Source organism: Gouania willdenowi, chromosome 3 (assembly GCF_900634775.1).
Source record: "Gouania willdenowi chromosome 3, fGouWil2.1, whole genome shotgun sequence".
In the NCBI taxonomy this organism is placed as follows: Eukaryota; Metazoa; Chordata; class Actinopteri; order Blenniiformes; family Gobiesocidae; genus Gouania; species Gouania willdenowi.
The window spans coordinates 24,161,159-24,185,673 of NC_041046.1; the positions used below are offsets into that span (position 1 = coordinate 24,161,159).

At 37.9% G+C, this 24,515-nt stretch overlaps 1 protein-coding gene across 1 annotated transcript in view; it reads left to right on the forward strand.

The window, feature by feature from the left end:
• Window positions 1-498: 498 nt before the first annotated feature.
• The window catches only part of hipk3b (homeodomain interacting protein kinase 3b), a 52,833-nt gene continuing 28,816 nt past the window's right edge, over window positions 499-24,515 (forward strand). Inside the window, exons 1-2 of the mRNA XM_028473804.1 lie at window positions 499-868; window positions 14,025-15,351. Coding sequence (XP_028329605.1) covers window positions 796-868; window positions 14,025-15,351 — 1,400 coding nt within the window. The 5' untranslated portion in view covers window positions 499-795. The remainder of the gene's footprint in view (window positions 869-14,024; window positions 15,352-24,515) is intronic.

Consider the following 24,515-nt stretch of genomic DNA (forward strand, 5'->3'; position numbering starts at 1 on the left):
AAAATACACTAAACACAAATATCTATCATCTAATGTATTTCCTATCTATTGGTTACCTTGTTAGCCTTCTTAACCAATGAAAATATAGGTTTTTATTATTTTTTCAGTGGGACTTTTGTGTCAGTGCACTCAATTTCATTTTTTTTTAAAACTGTAAAATATGGGAAAGCTTGATATGAAACATATTTTAAAAACTGTAAACTGCATGTATTTAGAAATGTAACATGGTCCCCCAGATTTGCGTTAAATTATAATTGACAATTTTATAGCAATTACAATTACAAAGTCAGTTATCTAAACTCAGTTACAATTTAATTACGAACACGGCCGCAACAGCTTTTCTAAAAATTGAAATTACAATTATAAATACGCCAAAACTGTAAATAATGATCAATTAATCCCAACCCTGACCTAGGGGCATGTGGCCTAAACCCTTGTTAGGCTGATGAGTGTGCTCTGTGATCCATTGCTCTGGTCTGTATAGTGCCGTCAGTTCACAAACATTTGCTTCCAGTTGCTGGAGCAAAGAGACATGTTAGAGGCTGGCAGGGCCGAGGAACGGCACGTCCACGCAGGGTGACACAAACCCTTCTCAGCGATGGGCGACGCTGCCCAAAGAGGACCGAGAGGAAAGTGAAGAGTGTCGCTACAGCCTGGACTCTGTGCGGTGTTCGAGGACGCCTTAATGTGGGAGTTATTCAATGTTTAAAATGTGGGAGATGGTGGCGTTACTGAGAGCGAGCTCTGCCTTCCTGTCGTCTAGGACAAGATGGCAGCAATGCAGGCGAACTGTGCATGGCATGGATTTATAAGTCCATAACATGTTCAGAGAAGCCCTGGATTATACTTATAGTGACTCTATGTGAAGGTAAGCGATACGAACGTGTAATTTATTGCCATTAATGGGAATGACAGCTTTAATGTGACGTACTACCCTAGAATAGCTATCATCTTAGTGCGGATTGACTATATAAGGTTTCTTCTACGTAGACACGAGCTTCCCACACAGTTGGTCAAATGTTATTCTTACTATTTTATTCAACATTGTTAACCGTGTTACCAAGTAATGGATGGGTTTGGTTATGTTGACACTGGTTAATAACAAGAGCTCGCCCACTGTTGCTACCCGTGTTACCACAGCAACCTGTTCATTTTCTTTCAGCATTACCTATGGAATGAACTCTTTTAATATCACCTACACTGAGGTCACATCATAAATCATTGAATTATTAAAGCTATGTTACATTTTTAAGATGAGAACTAAGATCAAGTCAATTTGTCAACATAAAAGAATCATAAAATTATAAACTTGAGTGCCAGCCATTGCAGTCATTCATTACACATCACATAAATGCAGGGTAAACCATTTAACCCATGTATATAATGTTCAATTAAATTCCATATTTTATATATAGGAACTTAGCGACGAGTGACGATGGAATTTTCAACCAGACTGTGTTTGTAAAGACTTAAACAATTTTAAGAGTTCATCGATCTATTCTAAATCATAAAATATTTAGGTTTTGATATTAAACCAAAAACAGTAGTCAAACTACAGAACAGAGCAAAAACCTACTGAACTGGAGATATAGAATATTGATTTTTGATAATAAATAAATAATTCTTCAAACATTTTATTGAACACACTTTAATTGCTATGTGTGAGAAACGAGGTCCTTCAAAAAGTAGTTAAAGATGTTCTGATTATATTAGTGATTATTGCATTTCAAATGCACATTCATATTGGGTGACCTATTTTTGTTTTACGTCCTTGTCTACTTAAACTAAATACATTTGGAGGAGAAAAAAATGTCTATAATATAGAGGAAATCGCTTATTTATGTATTTTTGCAATTAGTTGGCCAAAGTCTTATTTTATCATGTAGCACTGGCTTCTTTTGTGTTTGGTATCAGGTACAGCTCTGATGGGCTGTGAAGACAGTGCCTTTAGTGTGTGGTCATGATTCAGTCAACAACACCACACATGATGGTTGAGACACAACCCCTCTAGGTATTGGGCCACTAAAAGGTAGAGAATATTTCAACCTCTTCGAGCACCAACATTTCGCTCACAGGATGAACTAAAATAAAACAACCATCTACTGCTGTTGGCCAAGTGTTTTTTACTTTTAATAATGTCTTATATTGATTTTATAATTACTTCATAGTGCTGCCTCTGTCCAACCAGCTTCTCAAATACAGTGTATTTTGTTACATGATTGTACCTCCTAGTTGCTGCCTTGTCGAGAACTCCAGTTGAACAAGTAGAGAAGGTACCAGATAACGATTACAAAAACTGTGAGGATTGTAGTGATGAGCTAGTATTACATAGGGTAAGTGTGTCATAGTAGAGCTAAAATATTTACTTGGCTTTCCACTCCTGATATGAATTGAAACTAGTGCAACAATAAACACGGTCTTGATAAATATGAAATATTATGTAATATAATTATGAAAGTGTCTATTTGTACGATTGACGTACGGTTACCGAAGTACAAGTATGTAGCATCTTAGGGTTAGGGTTAGGTTATAACCCTTTATCACAACAATTTTTGGGGTTAGATTTAGTCTTAGTCACGCGATCTAAACTGGCCAATGACTCACCTATCACATGACAAACTGACCAAATAGGGGCGCTGAGTACGGATAGAATGTTGATATATTGATATGGCAATTGTACGGATAGCCACTGCCTATGATTTTCTTGGTGTGTGTTTAGTGCAGGGGTCACCAACCTTTCTGAAACTGTGAGCTTCTTGACTGAAAAAGGCATGAAATGTTGAGCATTCGACACTTTTTTCTTTTAATTAATGCAATTGTTTTGTTTTCATTAAATTTGGTAGAAAATCCACTTTGCATTTTTAGAAATATATCATATTATGTATAACATACCACTGACCATACACCAAATTTTCAACAAATAAAAACATTGTCACAATGTATCAGTGGAAAATTAAACATTGAAAGATGATTAAATTAATACTAAAACTTTATCAGCATTATTTATCTTTACTAGGTACTAACTACATCTCTCATGTATTTATTAGGGGTGTCCCGATCCGATATTGATATCGGAAATCGGTTCGATATCAGCAAAAAAACCAAAAAAAAAACACGAATATTGGATTTTATCGGACTGCATCTAAAATCTCCGATATAATATACGCATATTGGTTTTTTGTAGGGATGCACTGTAATGAAAATTTGTGGCATGCATTCCAAAAAAAAAAAACTAAAGTGCTTTAAAGGGGAGGTATGATGAAAAAAAAATCACTTTATAATAGTTTTGCTACAGTGATATACATCTCTTTAGCCTCACTCAGAGGGCCAAAGTTCAGCGTTTCCTCCCTCCCTTGTTATTCCACATTTTGTAAAAAGTTGGATCTTGCCCACGTTGGTAGGTGACGTCACCTAGAATGTGAGCTCCTTCCTCTCCAATTATCTTACAGCTAAAACAACACTTCGGTTTAATATAGAATATATATTATACTTTATTGCCATATATGTACTGTAAATGCAAACTGCACTACTGGACGCACGAACTGCACTACTTTTTCTGCTGCCGATCGTGTTGGGAGTCACTGCTTGGAGCCACGGACCCATTGTTTACACACATCAGCTGTTAGCACTGTGTGCTAATGCTACACCAGTCTATACAGCGACACCCAGTGTAGTGTAAGGAGGAAACAATAGGGATCTTTACTGATTCTCACTGCGCTAACAACGGACTCGGTTGTGAAACCAGAGCAGCAGCAGCCGTCCAGGCTTCCAAGATTTACGCAGTGACGGAGAGCGGTAAGCGGAAAGGAGAGAGTCTGGCTGTGCTTGTGTGCATAAAGTAGGAGCTGCTGCTCTGCATCTGCAGCAACGCACATACTTTTTTGACTCTAAATCACTGCACGTTGTTTGATTGCGTCGCACGCTACTGTTCGGCCTTGCTTTTAACTCACTAAACCGAAGGCCGAATGATGCTTTTTTTTTGCACTATTCGGCCGAATATTCGGTGCATCTCTAGTTTTTTGGATTTATTTTTTCAATATCTTCCATTTTATTTTTTTATTTATTTTATTCAATCATAGAATATTTTTATTCCAAAAGGTTGATTATATGTAATCCATTGGTTTATAAGAAATGGGTTTTTTTTTTAATAATCAAGCCTTTTATAACATTCCACACTACAAAATAAGTAATAAAAGTATGTATGATTCGTGCTGATATGGTATCGGATCGATATCGCAAGGCTGCAATAACCGGATTATATCGGAAGTGAAAGAGTGGTATCGGGACATCTCTAGTATTTATCTTTGAGTTTGAATCCTGGAAAGTAAATTGGATTTTAGTTGGAGCTCATTGGTGACTGAAGCTCCTGAGCACCCCTCACATGGTCCATGTGGGCTACCTGGGGCCTGTGGGCACTGCGTTGGTGACCCTTGATTTAGTGCCATGGTAGGCTGGAGCCTATCCTGATTCACTCAGGGTGCAAGCTACGGTCCATCACCGGGCGAACACACACAAACCGCTATAAATATACATTTATTCCTATTGTCATCTTAAAAAATCTCATTTACTTTAACTCATATTGTTTTAGACTATAAAGAAATCCCACACACACTCAAGAGTGAACATGCAAAACAAAAAAAAGATGAGTGAGAGCCTTTGAATGCACTCTGTAAAGTTATTTCCGAGCCATACTCTTTCCACATTCTTCATCTTATCAGTAGCATGGCCACAAATGCAGGGCTGCTGGTGGTAATGACGCCAGTAATGACAGAGGGAAGTCTGGCCAGTAATAATGGTGTAAACAGTGTTTTACCCATCGTAATTGGATATAAGTGGGCCATGTTGGTGGTGGTTGTTAGGGAAGCATAATGACTGCCCACATCTTCTACATGGGCCAGCTGGCTTACCATGTTGCTGTCTGGCAAACTCTTAAGACGTCTGCGTAATGGGTGGGATTGTCTTAGGCAGTATCTCCCAGAAAACCTAACCATTGAGAGCTTATCCAAAAATCCCCAGAATAATAGTATGTAGAATCTCTTAAATTATGTGTAAAATGATTGTTACCTTGAACGTAAACATCTGTTTAGGCACACTGAGGATGTTCAACTGTATGCTTTCAGTTATCTGATAAAAACCTGAGATTTGAATGGCATTGTATATGCAGTTGAAGAAAGGATTAAACAGGGAGAGAGGAAAAATGGCCATGTTACACAGTGCTTGTCCTTGCCTAAGAGTAGTAGAATGTGCTGCGTTATGATCAATGAACTATTAATAATAGGGATGCTAGGGCTGGGCTGTATACCGGTTCATATCGAATATCAGTATATATTTTCGTTGTGATATTAATTTTTAAACGTGTTTACAGGTTACACTGCAGCGCTGTTTGGAGGTTTTTGTCAAAAATAAGTGTAACAGTTGTATTTTGGTTTTACAAATAAAGAAAATCACAGGGTTTGGGATAGATAATATGAGGACAATCTACAGGACAAACTAACAAAACATCTTAAACCACCAATAAAGTGTCATGAGTTTTAGGTTTCCTTGTAGAGCAAAAATAATAAATGTTCAAATGCAGCAGCTTTGCGGATATTTAAATGTAAAAATGATAATCTAAAAATAACTTGCGACAGCATAGAGTATAAAAGTCGCACATTTTACAGAAATATGACATTTTTAAAGGGGAATGACAGAATGAACATGGCACAGGTTAGTTGTTAGTTATTCATTGGTGGAAGCTTTTTCTTCAAATCCAAAGCCATGAACTCCATAATTTTCCTTGTAGTAACTTTGCTCTTTTCACAGCTAAGCGCTCTCAGAGGACAACTGGCTCTTTTCTCCGCTTGCTTTAGCTTTAGCATTAGCTTGATTGCTAGCTTCAAAGGCTGCATACTCAGTGGTGTGGTGGTTTCTTAAATAGTGAATGAGGTGGCGCTTTGGTTGCAGCTCCACCAAGACTTATTTCCGCGTTACAGGAATTCGAAGTTGCGATCCTTTGCTCTTTTTTTTGTGTGTAATACTGCTGAACTGTCAACATGCTAAGCTAACCGTGCTCCGGGTGACTGTTGTTATCCTGAGTAGCAGAGGCATGCGCAGCACACACATGGACACATAACCTGGTGGGCGGGGCCTCTCAGTCATCTCACTGTAGAAGAGGACAGTGGCTGACTTTATGACTTTAAGACCTTTGCGGGGAAGATCGACTGAAAAGATCGGTTGCATATGCAACGATCGGCCGATCCCCCAAAATAAGAAAAATCGGCACCGATCGATTGGCCGGCCAATCATTCAGTGCATCCTTAATTAATAAATATTAATAGATGGGTGTTTTTGTGGTTAGTGTTCCAATGTGTGTTTTTCTGTGACATATATATTTCAAGTACAATATAAACTGTTATTTAAAATGGAAAATATTTATTCGAGATTAAATTAATGTTAGAACACGAGGTCTGTTTGGTTCTTTGTTCAACACCCAATCACCCAGATAGGCTTTTTGAATTAATAACGTATTGATTATTATGTAATTACAAAATAACAGATTCCAGGGTTAAGATTTGTGTCTTTCCTTTGATAAGTTTGTTTTCATCTGGCATTGTTTAAAAGAGTTAACTGTATTCACACATATTTTGAGGAACAGATCTTTTTTCCTTTCCACTCTGACATCATCTGACATTTTTTTTGTATATAAACATATACACAATAAGAAAACAAAACCACAATAACGATGGAAGTTAACTTTCAATCATGATGTGGAAATGACTGAATAAACATGTTAGTCGTGTTTATCTTTTCAGTCATCCTTCATGCAAAGTTTTTTTGGCCAACCTCGCTGGTGAAGCTGTCGTGGTCAGGCCTCCGTGTGCAGCCTTGGCTGGGAGCAGCGTTGAGGGGAGTTATTATCACTATGTTCAGACAAAGATGTTGTTAAAAGTCATTCAAAAAAAGAAAACGCTTTCTTTAGTGTTTAAAATGAGAGGTAAAAGCAGGATTATCTATACCTCAAGGGTTTATCAATCATGAAACAGAAATCAAGCACAGCTGCCAATCTCAAAGTTTAGTTTTTCATATGTATATATAACGCATACATAGTCAGATTTGTGTCATTAAGATGTAATGTACGATGCAGTTGGATGGTTTGTAATTATGGATTTATCAGCAAACATATTTTTTAGTCTACTATAGCTGGTAACTTGAGCTAATCTGACCAGAACTCTGCTAAATGATTGTCATAAGTTCAGTTGACATAGACATACCATCACATGTCACATGTTTTTGAAAATAAAGGCTCTTTTTATTCTTCGGCTGCAGAGGATCATGTTCACGAGACACATGTCACGGAGTGCAGTGAAGTAGAAGGACTGTGATCTCAGACTGCAACTCTTGCTTGTTGCCTTATGGGTGGAAACTGTTTCCATTCTGTCAGTCTGTTTGCAGTAGCAACAATTCATCAGTGCAGATGATCCAATAAGTAAACGAAAGTAACGTACTATTGATTTTCCAAAAGTGCAGAAGTTTTGTCCTTTTGGTTCGTTATATTCTGAAAAAAGATTATAGTTTGAGAAAATGTCGCTTTGTCCTTTGTGTAGAAAGCTTGGAAGAATGAATGCTGTGTGGACGGGAAGCGTCTTAGAAATTCCGTTTTATTAGAATTGAATTTTACATGTTATCAGGCTTCACAAACAAAAAGTAGGAAAAGCACTGTCTTTTGACCTCACAACATAGTACTTCTGCCCCTGTTTAGTTATTTTATTTAGTTTACATCTACTAATTGTTAACGGGTCAATTCTTTTCACTTTTAAATGGACTGCAGTTAAAAGTTCAGATATGTGTACTTCTTTGTAGCATGGATGAGTCAGCAATAGACTCATCACAGGCTTATGGGAAAGTTTCCTGGCATTAAAGGGTGTAATATAATATTGCACTGTTGAAGACAGAAAGAAAGAATAGGAGCAGTTGACATTTTATTCAACTTTTCCCAGGAAGTTATTTTGTGGCAAAAAAATGGTATTTTGCATGTTTAGTATGTTTGGATGAGGTGCAAATTATTCATAGAGGAATTGTGTCAAGGAGCGTTGCCATACTTTTGCAGAGCCTTGGATTTTCTGTGGTCATAGAAAATGGACAGAAAATGCGGAACTCACGTTCTGAAACGGAATAGGCAATCTATTTTTCTTTCTAGTCTCTCACTCCTTATTTAAAATCTGGCCCCAATATGACACAGAAATACCTCCATTGCATGTTTTGGGATAATATTATTTTATACCTGAAAATGGGTGAATGTCTAGAAACGAATGTAGCAAATGTACGAATGTCTAATTTCACCCATACTCTTGGTTAAAAAATCCTGTGCTACGTGTTAAGATTCAACTGTTGATCATGTTATCCTGTTTCATCTGAAGTGTGTTTTTATTGTGTTATTATGAACAAGCAGGTCAGATTATTATGACTGGATTCAAATCTGAAAAGGCACTGGAACAGGCAGGTTTAGCTGTTGGTGTATTGGCTGAACTGGTGATCATGTTACTTAATGGCATGTTACGGCAGAACCATTACACCTCCAGTCACACGGCTGCATGGAATTTGGTGCAAAATGTGTGAGTGATTCCACAGTTATAGTGATTTGTGTGGTCGTGGTGAAAAATGATTTTCAGCTTCGTCAGAAGACAGGCGTGGTTCTTCTTTAGACTGCATTCTGCGTGTTTTAAAGTTAGCTTGGGTCACGTGTATTCCTGTTGTGTTAATCAGTGCTAAAAATTTATTTTGTCAAACCTGAAGAGTGGAGCTCTTGTCTCTGGGGTCATTGCTGTGCCTTAGGCCAGTGCTCCTTGACCGGGCACTGCGCTGCAAAGAAATAATAAAAAAAAAAATTAAAAAGGAAATGTATTCTATATTTATTTTTGTTGCAGTCAATTTATTTTAAAGTATTGCCAATTCTGAATTTGCAATTGCAACTCTTTCACTTAACTGCACTTGGTTAGACTTGCGATATTAAAAGTGTGGCATGCAGACACCACCCAATAATGTTTTACATTTTGCTGTGAAATGGGCTCGACTTGAGCAACTTGCACAGCATACTACAAGCAAAGGCTGCTTGATTATTAAAAAAAAAAGTAATAATCATGATTTGTCATAATTGAAATCACGATTATTGAAACAATTATTTGTCAACCAAAGAGTTATTTCTTTTTTGGACAAAACAATGTAAAATATATTCTTTAAACTTAAATATAATCCTTCATACGCTAAAATCAAGTATGTTCACTTTTGCTTAACACACAGTATGAGAGAATATGACTTGCCTTGCTTGTTTACCAATCGTTTTTGCTGCGTTTCTCCTCCCTTGTTTTAAGACTGCTAGCAACAACTTTCATTGTGTTAGCCTGCAGGCTAGCTTTAGCTTTGAGAGGGGTGGGGCAGAGGAGCCTGCATGCGTGTGCATTAAACAATTCAAACTTCATATTAATAATCATGTGTGCCAAGCTTTATTCTTTGTAGATGTCCTAAATCATAATAGTTTGTTTTAGTTACATGTATGGACATATGTTTTATTAGCAAATAAAACATGTAGAATTTTTGGGATTTTTCTTTTTTTTTAATAATAATAATTCTTGGTTATGTTAATTTTATAATTGTTGAGTGTAGTAATCAAAATCATAATCAAATTTATAATAATTGCACAGCCTCACTAGAAGCCGAGCATTGAGAATTATGTTGGTGGTTGTTGGTCTTTAGATTGTTAGCAATGGTATGAATGATTTGACTGGATCAATATCTCTAATGAATAAGCATATGACTATAACCCAAAGAGATTAATTAGAATTATGACATACTTTGCCTGTAGAGCATTTCAGACACATTTTTCAGAATTTCTCTTATTTTCCTGCCTATTCTGCCTTAAAGTCTCTTGTTTATTCTTGCATCGCTGACTGACTCTCTTTCTCTCTCTTTTTTGAGACTACTTGTCCCAGAGCACAGTGGATATGAGACTATGATGTGTGAGTGAACACATTGCTTAAAATGATCTGAGTTTGAATTGCTGACTCGTGACTCTAAATTCATCAAGTAGATGGTTAATTCTATTGCTGACTCATCCATGCTACATTTAGCTAGCAAGCTGCAAAGATGAGCCCTGATGACATGCCACAAAAGCGTGACCATAATGGTAGTTGCCTTTTTTTTCCCCTCTAATCTGTAGCTATGATAACCTTAGAAGGACCAACTTTTTTTTTTGTTTTTGTTTTTTTCCAGTTTAGCTCACTGTTTCACTCTCTAGCTATGAATAATAATTATTCAGTTTCTCACAAAATCCCAGCACAACCCACAAAAATTAATGACTACCAAGGTAATTATATTGACCAGCGTTTAACTCCCGCCTCAGTTTCAGTGTGTTATTATTTTCTAAACACTAGGTGTGCATGTTTAATGAGTGGGCGGAGCTTTTGTTTGCATATGGATGAGTTTGCATATGAATGAGTTCTGTAAACCCAAATTAGAAAAAAAATATATAATTTGATATAGATGAATGCTGTCAATAATAATATAGATAATAATGTTGCATATTGAATCATTTTGAAATCACTGTACAACTTAAATCTACTTTGCACTAACCAAGCGCTTGATGATGTTGGGAGCAGTTGTTGTTTTTTTGTTGTTTTTTAAAACCATTTTTGAAGACAGTAATTCTGCTATGCAAGGTAGTTGATTCTGCACATGTTTTATCACTTTATTAGAGATTTACTAAACTCAGTCTCCTGAATGCTGGTGTATGTAATGCTGTGCTAAAGAACAAGACTGTGGTCCAGGTAATAAAGAACAAAACAAAACCCTGCTTCTTTTTCTTTTTTTTTTTTTTTTAGCTTTTTCTGTATTTTAAGGCTGTAATGATTACTCGACGTAATCGATAATGTCGACTAATATGCAGATTTTATAGTGTCAACGCATCATTTATTCTTCCAAATATATGATCAAATCCAAACTGTGGCCACTTTCTGCTTTCTTTCTGCTGCAGTACCTTACATTGACCGCTAGGGGTGTTTGTGTTAGTAAGGTGTCGCCCCACTAACTTTGTGCAAGTATACCGCAAAGAAGAATGGCGGAGAGAGGAAAACACCAAAGAAGCTTAACGTGACTTAAAGTTTCTAAAGCTTCAGAACTTTTTACTGAAAACAACGGTTTAAAACGTTAACTGTAAACCCTACAGTTCCACTGTCAATCATTGAAGGAAGCATGATGGAGATACGCGGACACCTGAAACAGAAACACCGCGGAGCCCCAGTTTGTACACAGACTGAGAGAGGAGTGACATCACTTCCGCCGATATTTCCTCAATCTTTCATTTCTAATCACATACTAATGTGTGTGTTGGCCGACAGGTATCAATGGGTATTAATTAATAGAATATTTATTACTAGGTTTTATTAGGTATGTGTGTACGTCTGAAAGCATGTTTAACACTGCACTCATCAGTTAGTTAATGACGTACCCGCTTTTTTCTGCTGATACTAATGTTTTTTCTGAACAGTAAACCTCTTTCATTCATTCACTATCTGATTTGGATAATATTAATTAGACATTTCTTAACTTGTAAGGATTATTTCAAACAAGACGTAATTATTCATTATTTTATTTTATGGACTTGATTTAAGTAAAAGGAAGTTGGAACTCGGTAATTGTTTTAGCTCCAGCTTTTTAAAGTTACTTATTTACACTTTTTGTTTACTACTACTACTACTTTGTTCAAGACAACTTACACTTTAAGTTTTTGTTATTCAAGATTCTATTGTAATTCCAATTATATTTTATGTGCTAAATATACCAACTACACTACAAATACATTTTTATATCATTGTTTTAATGCCTGTCTATAAAACATGCTGTCACAGTACAACAGGGACACGTTCACAGGTGCACTGAAAAAGCAGTCCAAAATATGTGCTTCAAAACAGAAAATTACTCGTGAGTGGTCGACTAATCGAAAAAAAATTATGGATAGATTAGTCGACGACAAAAATTATTGATAGTTGCAGCTCTAGTGTATTTTGATAACAGAGAATGACGTTATTGTGATGCTCAGAAAAGTAAAAAGAAGGGCCAGAGTGTATGTCTCACTGAAATCATTTATTTTAAGAAACTCTACAAAGACACTGGTGCAATTTAATATTCAATTGTTTTTTGAAGGGCCTCTTGTCATGTATTTGTCAATGAACACAAGCAATAAATCAATCTGTTTCAAATTAAACCATTTCAGATTTATTTAAACTTTAAATAAATATAAAATTTACATTTTAAAGCACAGATTACAATAATAAAGCAAACAAATCTGTGGCTTTACCTCTTCAACATATCTAACTAACTTAACTTTTCATGAAACATGTAAACATAAACACACTCTGAACTTAACAGGACAGTCTATAAATAAATAAAATAAACAAATGTAAAAAAATAAATAAAACTTACTACTATCCAGTCAGTAACATCACACATACTAAACTGCAAGAAAAGGAAGCAGAACTAATATCTGCTTTAACCAATTGTACGTTTTTTAGGTCAATCAAACTCTTAAAGGTGCAGTCCGCAACTCTCAGATCCCTCTCTCCTCCTCCCTCCCTGTTGCTCTCTTGCCCTGCCTCTAAACTTTCTAAAGTCCCTCCCTCAGAGGAGCTAACAAGCTGTTAGTCCGACAGCATCATCACAGTAATATAACATGCTCTGTTAAAAGCATATCACTGCAGCGCTTCTCTCTCTCTATGTGCACACACCTCAGCAGCAGCAACAACACAGTGTCACTTACAGCAGCCCACACGGAGGCTGCTGCACACACATGAACAACACATGCACCACAGAGTTCTAGTGTTACAAATCAAACATAATGTAAATCAAGCAGCAGTAATTACTTTTCAAGCAGGAAATTAGCTAATTCCATCTTCTACTCCTCTCGACCATACACTGTAAAAAAGATGGAGCTCCAGCCTGGGAAAGGGGCGGGGTCTGTAAGCAACAGTTGTCAAACAGTCCATCAAGCACAATCCTGGCTCTGATTACTAACTACTAGTTTCATGTAAAGCTGTTCTTACATAGTGACAGCTTTAGCAAATATGACAAAAAGTCACTTTTATGAGAGTTGCAGACTGCACCTTTAACAAAGTTAAAATAAATTTTTACCAAAAAAATTTAATTAAATAAAAAATTGCAGCCTTTGCGATTACAAAATCGCGTTTTATGATATTGCGATGATATCATTCAGCCTAATCTAGAACATGTGTTGAATACTGAGTCTTTAGTACTATCATAGTAGTGTTGGTGTAATTGTTGATTTCAATTGAATACCCAGTATTTGTCTGGTAGTATTGGTGCATGAAAACCTTTTGAAGTTTACAAGCTTGTGTCCTTTTGAACACGCTTCAGAATGAAATGAAGTCAAACATTTGTCTGGCTAAAGACGCAAACAGAGTCTTACAAAGTCACTATGCTATTTTTGTTCATGGGTTGAATTACCATTGTGACTGTTTGATGTCAATTCACACCTTTGACTTATTCTGACTGCTAACTTAATTTTCTATATTCAATTTTCTTTTCTTCACAAAATGTGGTTTCATCTTGACAAACAATAGACACGTGGGCATCTAGATCATGTGGTGCAGCTTTATATATTTCTGTTTGTCTCCAATCCTCACTCCCTCTCTATCGGTTGCCTGGAAACCTGCTGTAGGATGCGTTGAAATGGAAGGAAAAGGTCAGGCAAACCTTTGAAAAGTTACTCATCTCCTGCGTGGAGATGTAGGTGGGATTTATGGTGAACAACATGCTCTCATTCCCTGACGTTAATGGATGGGGCAGAGGAAGTGGGGAGTCATTTCCTTTTATATTTGTGAAATGTCTAAACTCTTGTTGGTTTACCCATAATGCAATGTTTGAAGAAGATACTGTCTTGTAACCTCCACTTTTGAATTGAATTAATAAAGTAATTCACATTATATTACTGGCAGATGCCTATAATCTAAATCCTTTTGTTTTTTTATTCTCTGCAGGTATGGCCTCACAAGTCTTGGTCTACCCACCACACATTTATCAAACCCAGACAAGTGCCTTTAGCAGTGTGAAGAAACTCAAAGTCGAGCCCAGCAGCTGTGTGTACCATGAGAGGGCACACCCGCGGACTTATCTGAACAGCAGAACTCTTGGCATTGTGCACCCAACCAAACAAGCCCACCTGTTTGTAAACCGAGACTTGGCTGTGGGCTTCAAAGTACGCGGAGGACAAGAGAAGCTGGTGCAGACAGTAGTAGTGCGAGGCGTACAGCGACAACAGGCCGGTAAACGAAGGGGAGAAGGAGGAGGAGGATCAGGCCTGTTTGTGGCCCAGCAGCCACCAAAAGCAGGGGTCGTCCCCTCACAAAGCAGCAAGGAGCAGCAACAGCAACAGACAGACATAGCAAGTGGGAGCAGCAGTGGAGCACCAGGGGCAGGAGGTGGGGGAAGGGGAGAGGGCTGCAGTGGAAGAGGTGAGGGGGCTGGAGAAGCGACGGGTGAAAAAGACGAGAACTGTGGAGGTTTAAACTCAGCCGACAGCTCTCAGCGATGTGGGCTGAAACGTAAAAGTGAGGAGCTGGATAACCGAGGAAGCACCATGCAGATTTTGGAAGAACTGACAATGTTACCTGCCATGTTGCAAACGACAAATGTGGGGAATGCAGCCGTGACGGGGCCTGCGGCTGTGGGGCCTGGAGGAGGCCCTACCAAACAGGGTGTGGGGCATGGGGGTGTAGGCGCAGCAGGGATAAATGGAGGAGGTGATGGGGACTATCAGGTAGTACAACATGAAGTCCTGTGTTCCATGAAGAATACATATGAAGTGTTGGATTTTTTGGGACGAGGCACATTTGGCCAGGTAGTGAAATGCTGGAAAAGGGGCACAAATGACGTAGTGGCTGTGAAGATCCTGAAAAACCACCCTTCGTACGCACGACAGGGTCAAATCGAAGTTGGCATCCTTGCTCGTCTGAGCGGGGAAAACGCAGACGAGCACAACCTGGTGCGAGCGTTTGAATGCTTTCAACACCGCAGCCACACCTGCCTTGTGTTTGAGATGCTCGAGCAGAACCTGTATGATTTCCTGAAGCAGAAAAAGTTCAGCCCGCTGCCGTTAAAAGTGATCCGGCCTGTGTTGCAGCAGGTGGCTATAGCACTAAAGAAGCTGAAGAGCATGGGTCTAATTCATGCAGACCTCAAGCCAGAGAACATAATGCTGGTGGACCCAGTGAGGCAGCCCTACAAAGTGAAGGTGATAGACTTTGGCTCAGCCAGTCACGTGTCCAAAGCTGTGTGTTCTACGTACCTCCAGTCTCGTTACTATAGGTGAGTAGTACAAACAGAACATGATACACTTGGAATGAGTTCATGTCAAACAACGTTCAGTCTGTGTTGGCGTTCTGAACAACACAGTCAGTTCTCGCAAATATTTCCTCAAACCCCCCCAAAAAAGGAAACACTCCCATTTTGCACAACATCCTGTGTATTATGAAGCCACATCCCGAAAGTTTGGAAAAAATGTGACCCAGCAGGGTTTATTACAGACAACAAGTTGATCCCTCATTTTCTTCCTGCTGGCCAATCCTTAGGGCCTTACAATAACACCTGCAATGTGATGCCTTTTCAGCAGTTAAAGGGAAACACATGGATACAATATACAATTAATCTGCTATCCTAAATTTGCACAGCTAAGTAAAGAAAGGTTTGAAGAAAAATCACCTAAATCCAAGGTATTAGTAGTTGATATGTTTCACTTTCAGATGACGAGGCAGTAGATGAAGCACTTTTTACAGGGTGGCTGGTTTTTGGTAAATGTTGACATTCCCTGAGAAAATGGACATGTCATGTTGTGTTTGGCATTACATTGTGACTGCTTAAGTTTGATTAGAAAAACAGGCCTGGAAGGGTTATCAGGTGTCATATAAGAGCCTGGAGCGCCCAGTTTACTGTTCAAGCCCAGTGTATATTTGAACTGGTAAAAACATAATAAGTAAACCATTTTGTTCCAAGAGACTCTACAAATGTAAATGAGGTCAGCCAGTACAAACTTGTGTATTGATGTTTTTTTTAATAAAGGGTTTATTGTTGTTAAGTCAGGCAATGGAATCCATACATATAGTTAAAGAAGTTTAAAGCTCATCTGTTATTGATTAGGGGAAATGACTTTTTTGTAGCTGTTGTTTTCGTTGGCTCAAGAGTTATCAATAACCAGCTGGACTTTGACGCCCAAATAACAATCTGCTTAGGGACAAGGGATGTGTACTGTATGTGCAAAGTGGACATTATAACAACGTTTCTCTTGGAAAGCATATAGTTTGCGTATAAGTAATTATTATTGGCTTTCTCCAGCTAAAGAGGATCGGCTGTCAGCTGTGTTTAATGTTTGTTTAATAAAAAATATATTTACAGGCAATTGTATCTGGTTTTACAGTCAGGCAAATATTTGGGCAACAGTTTTTCATGTCACTGTACACATCACAGTGGATTTGAAATAAAAATCCACTGTCCATGTGTACAGTGACATAAAAAACAATATGTGCTCTAACTGCAGACTTATTGCTAGAGTTTAAATTAGGTAGTTGGTCACGCCATGTTTTGTAAGTTCTATAAAATACTTATGAGAGCAAAAGTTATGGGAAAATTGCATGCTCAATAGTTCCATTTGTAATCAAGACTTGTAATGTAATTTATAAGGAATAGATTTATGTCCACAGTTGATATTTGTGTGGTATTTGTAGTTGTAATCATTCAAAGTCAATATGAAATTGAAAGAGCTGTCACAGTGAAGCTATTAAGATGAAAAATGTTAACAAACTCAACACAGAGCAAACATTTTACATTTAATGAAAAATATCTGTTTGGTATATTTTTCAAAAGAGAGAATGCACAGATGAACTCAGCAACGCTTAAAGACCATATCACAAAGTGTGGCGGCTCACTGAGGAATCCTCTCCGTGTTTAAAACTAAACCCATATAACAGTTTGCCAGGTCTAGAACACTCACCAGGCGGTGGGATTATGTACTTTAGATTCAAAAGTTATGAGAGCAATATACCGAGTGCATTGGGTTCAATCACAAAATGATGTTAAACCATTGTTTTGCCTCAAACACAAAAAACTGTTTATTTAGACCAGTGGTTCCCAAACTTTCCACAGTCCCGTGCCCCTTCAGACAATTAACCTGAAGTCATGTACCCCCTACTCCTGCACACTTAAAAAACATAATAATGTAATGTTATACACAATGTAGCCATAGTGAAATGTACCTATCCTGTTGAGGAATAATACTAATAATAACTAGAATATTAGCATTTCCTGAAGAAAATACAAGTGAAGAGGCAAAAGCTTGCGTCGCTTTGCATTAACTTTTCATTGGCATTAGCTAGGATTAGCATAGCAATGGCATTAACCTAGCATCATCATTAACTGTAGCATAGCATTAGCATTAACCTTGCATTGATATTGACCTAGTATTAGCTTTAACCTATCATTATCATTAGCCTAGCAATAGCATTAACATTAACCTAGCATTGTCTTAGCAATAGCAATAACCTAGCATTAGCATTCACCTAGTATTAGCTTTAACCCAACATTAGCATTAGCCTAGCAATAGCATGAACCTAGAAATCGCGTTAACCAAGCATTCACATTAACTGCTCTATGTATATTCTAGTTTCCAATGTTGTCAGTGTTTTTAAGTTTTATTGACGTACCCTGTATGACAATTTGTGTACCCCTGGGGGTACCCGTACTTCGCTTTGGGAACCTAGGATTTAGACAAACAAAAATCTATAAAAGTCATTTTCTGTTTTGTGCAGATGAGACAAACCCGGGGTTTTCACTGGATACGTCTCTGCTGCGCCACGGCACCGATTCGGTATTTCACCGCTGTCCGCCGTCCGGTAATTCACACCGGTTGCTTTTGGAGTGCGCCGCGGTGCTCTCCGTTTGAATGACTGTGACGTCACGAGACAGATCAGTTCTCACGATATTTATATAATCGCGCGAGAACGCAGTTAAATGTATGTGTGAAAATGCAACAATAAACAGACAAACAGGTCAGTGTTCCTAACGAAGGAGAACAAGAAGGTTGGACTCTGGATTTGTCACATTTTTTGCAACAGACAACAGAGAAGAGATAAAACTGCACCATTCAAACATGAACTAAATCAAAGTTGCTGCAGTTTACAGTGTAGTTACAGTATGAGAGGAATGAATATAGTAAATGTGAATTTGTTTTTACACATTATGACGTTTTGGTGATGTATTTACTTGAAATATAATCTGAAGTGTTTTATTTTGAAAAGTAACCCGATATACGTGCTTAATTTCCTGTTTAGCTTCATTTGCTCTGTGCTGATTGATGCGTCGTGCTCCGGTGTCCGCCAGAAATAGAAGCCCTGCGTGTATCTGGCGCAGGGCACCGAACTACCGCATCTGGGAAGGAGCAGACACGCACCGCAGCGGACCAAGTGGAAATTATCACATAGACTAAAATGGAAACCTATCAGCTCCGGTGACGCGGCGGTGACGTTCCACAGTGGAGCCGCATCCAGTGGAAATTAGGGGAAAGACCAAATTAATTAATGCAAAAATAATTATAAAAAAAGCGAAGGATCAGCTTAATGTTCAAAGCATAGCAACCTTGTCAATGAAAGAAAGTAGCAGATTAAGATTAATATTTTAATTGATGACTTGGTTTGTTTTACCAAACAAGTTTTATAATGAGGCTGTTTAACTGTTTTGAATTTAAGCTGAAAATCTACAGTTAGGGCACATCTTAATACTTAACGTCAAATCCACTACGGTAGGGTGGCACAAAAATTGCCACAGAATACAGGGTCTGCTTTTTCAATATCAAAAGAGTAGGGTTGTAATTTTTCTAATTTGTAGATTTTTTAGGTATTATTAGAGAAATAAGACTAGATGATCCACAACGTACGTGTTTGGACAAGAGTACCAGTAATTTATTCAGTGTCTAAATGTAGTCTCCAAGTCTGCTTAGTTAACATTCTGCTAAAAGCATTAGTTTTGAGAACAGGAAGAAGAAATGTTAATTTTCCTTTATCAATGCATTGCCTTTCATGCACTCCATCAAGCTTTTTTCTGTTGATACTGTCATGTTTGTACAAATGTGTGTTATTTCAGGAAGTTAGTTGCCTGAAATAGAACTGTCATGTCTTGCTGTATTTTTTGTTATTCAAAAGAAGTAGTGCAGATGCTACAATGCCCCCTGCATCAGACTTGGGTTTCAGTAGCATGTCTTATACATTTTTGAAATGACGATGTAAATATAAGAAGATATTTTTTTTTACTCCATACCTTAAAAGGATTGTCTTCTGTTTATGGAGCTATTTTTGTATAATAGAGAAAATACAAACAAAAACTAACATTGAACATCTCTAAAGTCTGTCTAAACATGATGGCTCTCATTTATCAACTTTGCATGAAAACGGTTGTGCAAATTTGCGTGGACCTATAGTTGTACGACATAAAACATTTGTATCTGACCAATCCCAGCATACTAATAAACAGGTGTTGATAAATTCGCCGGCTGAAGTTGATCATCAACATGATACGCCCTTAAATATTCCTGGTTCTGAGGCCACTGGCAAGAAAAGAAAGGAAATCCTCACATCTGAGGTAGAGCCAAACAAAGATGTGCTTTGTGATGGTGTGACAACTGGACTTAAAGGCACGGTTTTGCAGCATTCCTGTGTTCTCAGCGTTTTGCTGCACACTTTTACCTGCCGGCCACCGTATAAAGGACCTCATAAAAAACTCAGTGGAAGAGGATCAGCTATCGAGCAGATGACGTCTGCCCCCCTGTGCGCACTGTGAACAAACCTCACTGCAGAGATCCTGGAGAGACTCACTGAAATATGTTGTTTTTCGGCCTCAGTTGTTCGCAAGCCGAGGCAATAAATATTAACCTTTCCTGCCTGTGAGGTTCCTGCCTTTGCCTTTCGAACGCGAACCGAACCGGTTCGAACCAATCATGAGGCAGTGTTGTGGATTAGGGCGGGATATCCGGTTGTGACGAAGGCAGAAGCACCGAAGCAAAACAAGCTCTACCGCTATTAGCATAGCTCCGAATCAAGATAGAAAGATGTTGACGCAGGAGGATGAACGCGTGGAAGCTGCTATAAACTCAGTTTTAGAAGAATCCAGCATTTCCTTTATGAAAGAGCAACAGCGATAGGCGCTCTGTGCATTTTTGGATGGCAAAGCGGAGCCTTGTTGTTGTTGTAGCAGCGTCTCTGCGGCGCATGCCAATGACATCATTTGTTATCGTGTGATGGGCTAAAACAATTCATGGTGGACAGGCGCTTCGCCCAATCAGCTTCAAGCATTCTGTTCATGTCCCTCCCTGGTTCTGAAAGGATTCGCCAGACACCGATGATGTGGAGAACTCGAGTTAGAGGGAGGGCTACACATCAATCTGGCTCTTGTCAGGTTAAATAAATATTACATTAAAATGAATTAACCAAACCCTTAAAAAGCTTCAGTGGAGGCTGTACTGCCACTGGTTGGCACTCCTGTGTTGCCGGTGTGTGTTGCGCACTGCTGAAACTATGAGTTCCTGCCTGTAGCAGGGTTTGTCAGTGAAGCAAAACCAAAAATTGCAGGTATCAGTGGGCTTTTTTGAAATTTTTAATTTAATTTTTAATAATCCAATTTGATCTGTTTGTTTTTGCTTAAATGACAGCCAAAGCTTGTTTGATTCTTTATTTCCAGACTCAGTCCACACACTCAGTTTTGCGTGTACACAAGCTCAGAACTGACGTGAGATCTGATCATGGCAAATGCTCACCTCCGAAATTGATAAATACCGAAGCTTGCGCGAATATGGTCAAACGCATGTCGTACGCTCAGATCTGAACGTACGGTTGATAAATGAGGGCCAATCTGTGCTGCATTTTCAAGTTTGTTTTTTTTTAAATTGAGAAATAAGGATTTTGGCATGAGCAGCCCGAGAAAATTATTTAAGCCTTAAGTCTGAAATCAATACACTTGGAAGTGTGTTAGAAATACAATCGGTTAAAAGTAAAGATCAGGCCTGAAGCTTATTTTGAAATTAAGGCATAGGCTCCCAAAGTTTCTACCATCTCAGCAGCAAGAGTATGTAAAGCATGGTGTGGGGGACAGCATTGCCAAGGATGAGCGTAGAGGGTTACCTAAAATAGCTCATGGGATGCTGGCCAGTGTGCTTTGACTTCTATAGATGGTGAAACACATAGGCAGCCAGGATGAAATAAGGGCAGCTTGAAATACTTGCGTGCTTCGACTTTCCAGCTCAAGGTCATCCAACTCCACGGTGTCAGCTGTTTGGATTTTCATACGTCAGTTTGCATTGGGTTTGTATAGTTTTGTTTACAGTTATAAATATTTGACAGATACCTCAAATCTATGTTCCACTCAATAATTTTGACAGATGCATCGTAAGCCTTCACAATTTACAAGCATTTGGCCAGTTGCCATTTGTAATTTGCCACCTTAGAATGCACAGTCAGCTAAGCTTGAGCTTTCGCAGGTCTAATGAAAAAATGATGGCTTCTTTCCTGTCAATCAATTTTCTGGTTTGCATCAATTTGAAATGTTTAAAATTGTATTAGTTCTCCATTTGTATTATTGCATTACATTACAGTACTTTGACTTTTTACTCATTTGTGCTTTTTTCTGTGATTCAGAAAAAAAAATCCTTACTAATGGAGGGGGATGGGTTAACTACAAGAAAAGTTTGGTTATTCCAGAACAATAATATATTTAATTATTTAATTTAATTCACCTTTTCAGTATGTTGTTAAACAGGTGAACTGCAAACATGGAATTGTAATTTAGTCTATAAGGCTGATTCTTTCAAACTCAAAAATCTTGGATGGTTTTCTAGAATCATGAGAATATATGTTAAAAAATTATGCTTAAAAAGGCTATTCTTTTGGTATGGAGTGCAGTTTTTTGCTTGGTTTTGTAATGAAGACATTTGTTTATGTAAAACAAAGCCATGACTAACAAAGTGTAGGACTTTATGCCTGATGATGTCATCATGCTTTGGTTCTTTTTCAACACAGACCATTTATGTTATGAACCTTCAAGCTTTGACCCAAACCCGACAGAGCCAAAAGGAAACCGACAGGTCAGACAGACGTTAGGTATTTATATCAGAGCCCGACCTGAAACCGACAGTTAAAACCTATTATTCTCCTCATGCAAATGACATATTTATGCTTGTTTTAGTGGTAAGCATTGCTTTTATTAAACAACTGGTAATGTCACAGAACAGATCAGCGCACGTCAAACACACAGGTGCACAGTGCGCGCATGTGAGACAGTGGATCTATTTGTATAATCCATGTATCAAATATAAGGATAATCTGTGTTCTTGTGCAGAAAAAGGATTGATTCAACAGTGGATGCTTCAAGCCTGTCTCAGTTCTGTCCCTGTCCCTCTCTAGTTCATTGTGAACTCTTTCTCATTTATTTAATTATTTTTATTTGCAGCACAGCACTCAGCCGTTACTAATGACGCCAACGTATCAAATGCGCATGAAATCCGCCTTGACCGTTCACACTGAGGTCACATTGAAAAAGATCAGATCTGTATCTGATTCAGGACCAGATGTGAATGTGGCCTAAATCAGTTCACACTGCTTTTAAAAAATCAGATCTGGTCACTTGACTCCCAAAAAATCAGATTTGGGCCACATTTGCCTGCAGTGTGAACGCAGCCTTATTGTCATACCATTGAAGTTACCCAGTGAGCGCTTGGGTGCTGCTGTTAAATAACAATACAGTTTTAGCTCATGATCCATCTTCATATCAAATACTAATATCTTATACTTATATCTCTGCCTGTCTGTGTTAGTAGCTAAACACGTTATAATACAGTCCCTGACAAAAGTCTTATTATTGGAACCAAAGAAAGATAATTTGTAGGGCTATAGTAAATAATTATTTTAATAATTGATTATACATATAATTTTATTGGAATATTCGATTAATCTCATAGGAGAAATCGGATGTCTTTATTTTTCCTGATCATATTCTATAACTAACAAATTTACATCAGAAGGCCAGACTTACGTCAATGACTGTAAATGTGCTTTAATCATCTTTTCAGGAATGAAAGCCTTTGAGAAATTACCATTTCTCTTTGAGGAAGTATTTTGAACGGGTTAATAAAATGCATGAGAAACTTCTGTCTTCTTTCTGAGCATGGGTTGTTTGCTTTGTATTTTATTTTGTTGTTAAAAAGGCTCTAGATTAAATCTCATTAATAGTCAATTAATTTATCAGAACATGTATTCAGGATCTTTCCTAAAACTGTCAAAGAATACAAAGGTTTAAATTTGGTTATAGTCTGATTGTAAGATTGTTGTTCATCATTTCTCATTGTTTAATACCAAACCATCAATGCAACTATAAATAAGCACGCTCCACTTAAACTGGTGTAGGCTTTCTTAAACAATGACTTGTCAGGACTTGAAGTGGTTTGTATCAGTGAAAGGTGGCGTAAACCTTGTATCTGTAATTTGAGGTCCACGTCCAGATAATGGTGCGAGGGCTCCGGCTGCCCTCTCCAGCACTACCTCTATGTCCCACTGAATTATGCAGAACACTCTGCAACTGTGTGGAATTACTGTTCCTGGAAGAGGTATGCTGTAAAGCTCAATTCTTTCATCATGGTGTAACCACACTGTGGTTTTAGCAGAGCTTACTCGAACTGCAGTTCAGCTCACTTTCTCTGGTAAGCTAATTTGGTTCCAAAGAAATAGATTTCCACCAAATGTGCAAATGTGCAGCCATCCACAATTAGAGCCAGCAGTCTTCGGGTTCAGGTAAATTCTAATAACTGTCTCTTGTCCAGCTTTTACCTAGAACTCTGCTTTCAACGCTTCCCTTTTTATGCTGCAAACGTGATTAGATTTTTGTATAGATGCATAAAAAGTCAGGTTTTTGGTTAAGCCCACACTTGATTGGAATGGGTACTTTTTATAAAATGTTTTAGTATTTATTTTTGTTCCTTTTTTTAACATTTTGGTCAGTAATGTAATTCAATTCACATGTGCAGCAGGTCAGTTTCTAGTTTAGAAAATGGAACATTGTATTTTGCTTTTTATTCTAAATGAATGAGAGACTCAGGCAAAACGGAAACAAGTTGCTTTTGGAAAACTACAAACATGTTTCTTCTCAAACAATCAATTGCTCTGTATTGTAACCCTAACCTTTCATTCTAAGCGTGTGTTGTGGTGAACTTACCTAAAAATATTTTTATTTAGATGTATTGAAAATCATTGTCGCAGTCATTCAAACTATTTTTCTTACTTTTTTCCACAGTTTAGAGATCTGAAATTTAGAGAGGAAATGAATCCTACTAAAAATGTTCCTGGTTGTAGTAGGGAGCTATTCATTTCAACTTTATTTATATAGCGTAAATCACAACAATAGTCATCTCATAGCGCTTGTGAAAAACCCATCAAATCCACATG